This window comes from Nesoenas mayeri, assembly GCF_963082525.1.
Source record: "Nesoenas mayeri genome assembly, chromosome: 19".
NCBI classification, from domain to species: Eukaryota; Metazoa; Chordata; class Aves; order Columbiformes; family Columbidae; genus Nesoenas; species Nesoenas mayeri.
The window spans coordinates 9,473,032-9,480,997 of record NC_137568.1 but is presented as its reverse complement, the minus strand read 5'-3'; the positions used below and the strand labels follow the sequence as shown (position 1 = coordinate 9,480,997).

Below are 7,966 nucleotides of genomic sequence, written 5' to 3'. Positions count from 1 at the left end.
CAGCGCGCCCCCAGCCCAAGCACCCCCACACGTACCATTGTGCTGGGGTGCCCCCACAGCCGTGCAGAGGATGTCACCTGGATTTCAAAAGGCAGCACCACCCAACAACGCCAAACAGGGCAGAAGGGGTGGAGACTCGGCAGAGCAGCAGCAGTTCCCCTTTTATTGCCGGGTATCAGCAGAAACAGTTAAAAGCGACCTACGGGAGCACAGCAGGAACACCCAGAGGACTCAACTGGTCTGGCAGAGCCCGGCCCCGCAGCGGGCTGGCGCGCTGAGCGCTGGCCCCGCAGGCAGCTCCGGCAGCGCAGCGCTGGGTCCGTCCCCTCGGGGAGGTGAGTGCTCCCCGTGTCGTGCTGCTCCTGCGTGGGGAGGCAGGTGGGAGAAAAGGCGGGAGCGGGATGCTCGGGAGGTTATTCGCTGCGTGCTTCGCTGGTAAGCAGGACTAGGAAGAGCGAGAAGCCCCTGCACTGACACCGTCCCACTGGGAAAAGGGCTGCTCAGCAGCTCGGGGGGTGAGAGGGGTTCACTTCTGTCCCCACAGACCCACGGCACCATCTCTTCCCTGGCCACCCACACAGCCAATAGTACCCAAGCCCCACATGCAGGCTGCGGGAACCACAAACCCATTGCTGGGCACCCCCCCGACAGCTCTTTAAAAGGGGCAGGGGCCGGGTCTGCAGCCCCTCAGAGCCAGGCTCTGCAGCCCAGCGCCCTCTCCCCCACGCAGGTTTCTATTCCCCACAGAAAGTTTCGTTTCTGCAGAGTTTCGTTTCCCCGCTGAACCCCCTGACGTCAGCGGTCACAGCGGGACAGGGACGGGCCACCACCCATCGCGCCACTGTGTGAGCCCAGCCCAGGGAAGCGCCGTGGTGACCAAAGGCACAAAAGGCTGGAATTTGAGAGACATTTTTAGCCCCATTTCCAGGGGGGTTAAAGACTCTGCAACCGCGTCATCCTCTGCCTGTTTCCACCCGCTCTGGACAGACCCACTCACACTACGGCACATCAGAGCAGGCCCAGAACAGGTTCCCCTTCCAGACGCTGAAGCCAAAGCTCTTGACCGCGCTGGCGCCTCCAGCAGCTCACAAGCCTTATGCAGAGCTCACCAGGTGCGTAAATGGTAAATACGCACTTGCTCCACGTATCTTCTTTGTCCTAGACCCAGTACCTCCCCAGACCGCCGCCTGCTGCTGAGCTCACCTCTGGCCAAGCCGTGTTGCTGGGGAGCAAGTGCTCCTTGCCGCTCCTTCATTACAAGCCTTGTCCTTTCAAGCGCTGTGTGGAGCTTGCACAGAGCCCCACAGTCACCTCTGACCCTGGCTGGGTGGTGACTGCTCCTACACTCGAGTTCGGAGGCTGTGAGTGTCCCCGTTGTACCGCCACGAGCTGCGGGATGGAGCTGGCCGGGCTGCGGACACCTGCGGAACCCGCACACGGCTGAGCTTCCACAACCCAGGAACATCACCACCAGCACCACCACGGCCCCGCGGTGACCAGCGCTCTCCCCGACCCCTCTGCACCTTGCACAGCAGCCGTGTGGCTGGCAACACCGCGCTTTTAGAGGTACAGAAACTACCTGGGACCAAAAAGGTGGGGAGGGGATTGGGAAAACAGAACGAATAAGTCAGGCTTTACCATAGGAACATTAACTGCAAATCTGAAGACAGTTATTTTCTTCCCCCTCTAGGCTTTTGTTCGTTAACAGCAGGATTTCCCTCATCAAAGGCAACAAAGACAATGGGTATGTGTTGCTTTCAGGAAATTTGTACTTTATATGCAACAATTTGCTTTTTAATATCTGTGTTTTAAGGGTTCATCTCTAGTGGGGAACTGATCAGTACTCTTAACATCTTATGGTTTGTATTGATGCTGTCTTCATTTAGCAGAAAATGAACAGACTCAAGCAGGTAATCAATCTACCCAAACCTCTCTAGTTTAGAGTATTCAGCCCATCAGTTCTGATAACTTCATCACATAATTCCCTTCAAAACATTTTGGGTTATTTCCATGACCGGAAATAACAGAGAGTTTCCTGCTTCACTGATTTGTTTGTCTTGTACCATTGCTTAGGAGTGCTTCAGATTAAGGTTAATGATGCTTTTAGTCATCTGAACTGACATATTTGAGAAGAGACTCTCCCACTAGTAGAAGGAAAACAATCTAGTATTCAGCATGGCCAGTTCTGCAAAGGTTATTATGCCTTGTCAAGCACATTGATGTGTTTTTCATTTTTATTACTAATACATAATTTTTAACTTGTAGATTACAAAACATTACCTGTGGATGAATGGGATGAGAACCATGTCCAGTGCTGGCTGGAATCTACTGGAATCAAGAAAGAGTATGTAGAAAAACTACATGCAGAAGAAGTGACAGGTCCAGTGCTAATGGAACTGGATGAGCCTTTCCTCAAAGGCATCGGCATGAAGAAAGGCCAAATCCACATGTTAATCCGCAAGAGAAATGAACTCCTGCAGCCACGGGAAAACGCACAACCAGCCAAACATCTCAACAGCAAAACATCCGACAGAACTGATCCACAAACAGACTCAGGAATACCCAGAAACGCCTCTGCCCAGAAAACCTCCCATGGGGACAGCTGTGGTCCAGCAGATAAACCCAGAGAAGATAACACAGCTTCTACTTCTGGCAGGAGGCAACGGAGGAGTAACAACTCCCAGCTTCAAAGCACTGATGAAGTTTTAAAGCTCAGCAACTGTCGCCCATTCAGAAGTCACAATACTGATTTCAAATATGTGAAAGACCGACTTCTTGCTCCAGAATCGGGAGTCAATGGTTTAATCACTCCTTGCCATGAATACAAATCTTTTGCCACCGCTGCAGAACTGAACAAAAATCAACTGCAATCAAAATTTGCCTGCGAAGTGATAAGATTTGCTTCAGCCTGCATGAACGTCCGAACAAACGGCACCATACATTTCGGTGTCATGGACAGCGTTGAGGACAGAGGCTGGAAACACGGCCAGATCGTTGGCATAAAGGTCAAAGAGAGAGAATACTACGTTGATGCATTAGATTATATAGAAAAATGTTTTTCCAAACACGTACAAGAAATCGCAAGGAAATGTATCCACCCACCTGTTTTTGTTGAAGTGATTTCAAAAGACTCCGAGGAACAAAGATTTGTGGTGGAGGTTGACATTGAACCAACATCCAGCTTAGTAAAGAACAAACTTTTTGAGGTTTGTTTGCCAAAATACAACGAGGACAAAAAGAAGGTGAATCTGACAGAAACTTCAGTTCTCTACCAGAGACTGGGAGCAAAGTCTGAACCTGTGAAGCACAACGATCTAGCAACTTTTATTCAGGGTTTACGGGACAGGGATGCCGAAAGAGAAAAAGCCGAGCTCTCCAGTGCAGAAGTACATACAGAAATACCTCAAAATTTAGGAAGAAAGTTATCAATTCTACTAAATGATGGCAAAAGCTACATGGATGACTCCCTACGGTACATCCTCGTCACAAACAGGTGCGAAAAGAATGATCTGAACTACATCAACTTTTTAATGCACTTGAACATCTTCTGTGTCTTTGACTTTGATGAAGATTCGAATGTGTCAGGACTGTGTGGCAAGTACAAAGAACACCATGCGGTAAGGTTGTATTTTTTACAGGATTTTTCCAATGAAAGTAAGACTGGCAACCCCCCCGCTCAGAAACATTTGTGCCTGTTTGATCAGACCAGCTGGATATTCTGCAATGGGCGCAGTGACTTCCTCGGGAGCGAAGAACCTTGTGATGAAAACACATGGATTAGAACGAAAAAGAAATACCTTAAGAAAGCAATTACTCGCATTTGTGATGAAATCCTGCCGAAGCGGTCCTTCATTGTGCTCTTCCTATTGCTGTCACCACCGCAGAAACCCCTTGTGGACACTTTTCAGGAGTTCTATACGGAGATGAATGGCACGGAGTACATTGTTTGCATCGCGGAGTCCAGAGAAAATTACAACAAGTGGGCTAATTTAGCTCAGACGTCCTGCAGCATTGAGACACTCGAGCAATGCAGTGTCGTGGGGATGAAACTAAGTCATGTAGATACCACCATTCAGACCATGCTGCCTTCTATAGCACAACCCAGACACCTGCCGGTGTCCTCCAGAGGGCTGTGTACGCTTCCCTCCCTGGAAGAGGAGAAACTCTTCTCCCTAGAAATCCTTTGTGTTGACCAATGCAACGATATCAAACTGGATTGTTTGACTGAAAAGGAAATACAAGAAATGGAACAAAATTTTTACCGAGGGAGAAAAATCATCTGGGAAAATTTCTGGCTTGCTGACACAAGACGCTGTGGGGAAATCATTGAACGCGAAGCATGTACGGATGCTAGCAAACTCCTAGACGACATTTTACAAGGAAGCGGACTCAACTATTCTGTGGCTAAACTAAAAATATTTCACCATCCTGGAAGCGGTGGAAGCACAATAGCACGGCAAGTTCTATGGAAAAGAAGAAAGGACTTAAGATGTGCTGTTATCAAAGCCTCGTATCCTCCTGCAACTGTTTGTGAGCATGCACTTGCATTTAGAGATTATGAAGAAAAAGAATTCAGTCATTGTCTTCCTGTGCTCCTCTTGATTGAGGATTATGATGAAGACTACTTAGAAGAACTAAGGAATGAGTTAATGGATGCTGTATCAACGAGGAAAATTAATTCCCCCAGACCTTACTTCATCCTCATGTGCTGCAGACGATCCAATGACCCCGAAAGGCTTTGCAAGGCTTCTCCACTGGACACAGTTGCTGTCACTCACAAGCTGACGGACACGGAGAAAAGTCTGTTCAAAACTAAACTTGAAAAACTGAAGCAGAAAGACGTCAAGCCAGAATTCATTCTTACATTTGTCCTGATGTGCGAGGAGTTCAATGAAACATACGTGAGAGACTTTGTAGGACACATATTGCAAGGCATAGACCGTTCTTCTCGTGACACCCTTTTGATGCGTTATGTGGCTTTGCTTAGTTTTTATGTACCTAATTCATACGTTTCACTGTCACACTGCGAGGCTTTTCTGGGCCTGGGGGTATACACAGAAAGCAAATCAAGAGCATATGATTTCAAGAGTCACTTGAGTGAACAAGCAAGAATGATTTTTATTGAGCTAAGGGACAGCACCACCTATATTTCATCTGTTCGGATAATACACTGCCTGGTTGCAAAAGAAATTCTGCATCAGCTCTCAGGGGATGAACCTCAAAGTCAACTTGCAATGACTCTTCTTCAGGAAAAGACACTCTTTGGAAACAGATTTGGACGAGACGAATTCATAAAGTTCATCAGAGATCTATTTATTCGACGTGATAAAAGAAGCAGGGGTGACAACACCGACACTCTTTTCTCCCCATTCATTGAACATGTCTGTAAAGTCGAAGACTGTGAAAAAGCTATAGGTGTTTTAAAAGCCGCGTATGAACTCCTTGGAAAAGATCCCTTTTTTGCGCAGCAGCTTGCCAGACTGCATTACAGCAACGAAAAATTCGAAGATGCTGAACGCTGGGCAGGGATCGCAAAATTCCATTTGCCAAATGACTCTTATATTTTAGATACAGAAGGTCAGGTCTACAGAAAATGGTTTAGTTTCATGGTGGATAAAAGGACACAGGAGGACAGTCCTGAACACATCATTCAAAGGATAGAGATGGCTCTTAAAGCTATGAAATGCTTCAGGGCTGCACAACAGGCTGCAAAAGCAGAATGCGACAGCATGAACAACGCCGGCTACTTTGGAGAAGTAGAAGTAGGATGTCGTCTTCTTAGATTTTTGTCCACAGTGCACGTATTTCGCAGGAATCCAGAGGGGGAACATTCTGAGCTTGTGAAATACCTGATCACAGATTACGTTCCTAAAGACATTGAGAAAACATGGGGACGCCTTCACTCCCGCTTAAAAGGCTTACGCCAGAACCTGTACAACGCTCTGGAATGGATTTCGGAAGACTTAAGTTATTTCCAAACAGATAAACACCATGAGAGGGAAGATGAACAAGATGAAAAGGAAGAACAAATTTATAATCCCAGAAAATGGCTAAAAAGACAGTCGGAGGTATATGCCAAATTCTTTGTCTCAGCACCACTTCTTGAGGAAAGCAACGGCCCCGAGAGCCAGCTGATTAGACGCATGAATATTTATAAGAATGGTGGAGGGAGCGTCACTAACATTCTGTCATTCTTAACAGATAAGAAAGAGAGCAGGTCAGCTGATAAACTAGAAAACATCCTTAGTTTCTACACAGAAAACCCGCTAAGGCTGGAGGACAACGACCTGATCAATTACATTCTGTGCCACATCACCTTAGCGTGCTTATCACCAGGATCAGCCAGACTTCTTCCAGCACAAACTCTTCGTGACCTCAGTGCAAGATTCTTTAAAGGAAAAAGACCATTTCCAGCAAGTGCCCATTTTTTGCTCACCTTGTTGTACTGGCCAGATGAGGCATTAGACAAAGAGCCTAATCCAGACAAAGACGAGATTCTGAACTCTGCCCTTCAAACCCTGAAACGTTTATACGACATCAAGATGAAAGATGTTCCTACCAGAAAGAAAAGAATCTACACCCACTTTTTTCTGGGAAAGGGTTATGGCTTAAGTAAGATTGTGCACAAAACTAAAATTGATAAGTTAATTCCTGGGTCCTTAGACGAGAGGAGAATGAAGTGGCTGCATGGAACCGTATGGAATATTGCCAAGATTCGCGACATTCTCAAAAGAGTTTCTGGTTGGACCAGGGACAGAAGTTTATTTATACGTGGTCATGTGAGGGAGTTTCCTATCTTGCCACTCCATCGTGATTCAGTGCCCACTGGAAATGAAAATGTGACCTTCTACTTAGGCTTTTCATTTAATGGTCTTGTTGCTTTCAATATTGAGGTTGAAAACAATGCAAGTCCTGTCAACAGAATATGAGGCCGTTTCCTCTCATCCTGTCACTTGTTACTTGGGAGAAGAGACCAACACCCTCCATGCTACAACCTCCTTTCAGGTAGAGAGTGATAAGGTCTAAGTCTCCTTCTCTCCAGTGCTTGGGCAGGCAGGGGGGATGGCCAGGGGAGATGGGCACGTCCTGGCTGTTCTGTTCTGTTTCCTGGCTGTGTTTGTGTGGCTGGTTGTGCAGAAGGAGTCAGGCTGCTGTCCTGCTCATACGATGCTATTTGGCCCCTGTTTGAACTGATGGCAAAGGTGCGCAGCACACAGGAGCGACACTGTTCATGTGCATTGATTTCAACCCAAACAAATAAATGTCTGTTGGAAGCTTGGTCCGTGGATGGTTTCTGCACCCCTGACCTTTGCAGAGAGATGTCTCAGGCTGTGTCACAGCAGGACGGGTGACACGGAACAGAAACAAGATCCTTTGGGGTTCCCTGGCATTGCAAGAGCACAGAGCAGCGAGATATCCAGCCCTTCCATTCTGGCTCTTGAACTGATGTTTCTCTTTTGGGCCCGGCTGAAAAATCTTTGGAAAAGGCAAGAAACCACTTCCCTGGGTTAATCTCCCTTAATGCTCGAAGCCTTGAAATCTTGATGTATTTGTTCACTGATGGCAGCCTTCTGTCCTCACCAAGCCTCAACGCTGCCGTTTATAGAGGAGTTGTGGAACATCCAGTGTCTTCTATATGTAGCACTTTGCTTAAAGGGGCACTGAAGGGGACTGTACCATCTCTTATCTTGCCTCCTTGACTCTCCCCCACCTGTGTCCCACCCCAGGTGCTCTCAGGTGGAGCAGCAGGACAGCCAGGCCTGAGATGCACCAAAATGAGGGGCAGCTGTGGGTGGAAGGAGCAGGGGCAGCTAGATAGAATGAATGAATGAATGGATGGATGATAGAAAAATTAACCAATGAGATGTTAGTGCTGTAACTTGTAACCAATAGTGAAAAGACACATGAACTGGTAGAATTGTATAAAAATGCACTTGTAGCAATAAATGGCATCTATTACTTTCAT

General features: G+C 47.1%; 1 protein-coding gene across 2 annotated transcripts; it reads left to right on the top strand.

Moving 5' to 3' along the window:
• The first annotated feature begins 1,436 nt into the window (after nucleotides 1-1,436).
• Nucleotides 1,437-7,966, top strand: LOC308047601 (sterile alpha motif domain-containing protein 9-like). 2 transcript variants are annotated; one of them, XM_080356206.1, is made up of 3 exons: nucleotides 1,437-1,566; nucleotides 1,691-1,744; nucleotides 2,266-7,966. In XM_080356206.1, exons 2-3 carry the CDS (start codon nucleotides 1,741-1,743, stop codon nucleotides 6,927-6,929), a joined length of 4,668 nt encoding a protein of 1,555 aa, XP_080212332.1. In that variant the 5' UTR covers nucleotides 1,437-1,566; nucleotides 1,691-1,740; the 3' UTR covers nucleotides 6,930-7,966. The 2 variants fall into 2 exon arrangements, with proteins under 2 accessions (XP_080212332.1, XP_080212333.1); XM_080356207.1 differs by lacking the exon at nucleotides 1,691-1,744 and having other exon boundaries at nucleotides 1,470-1,566.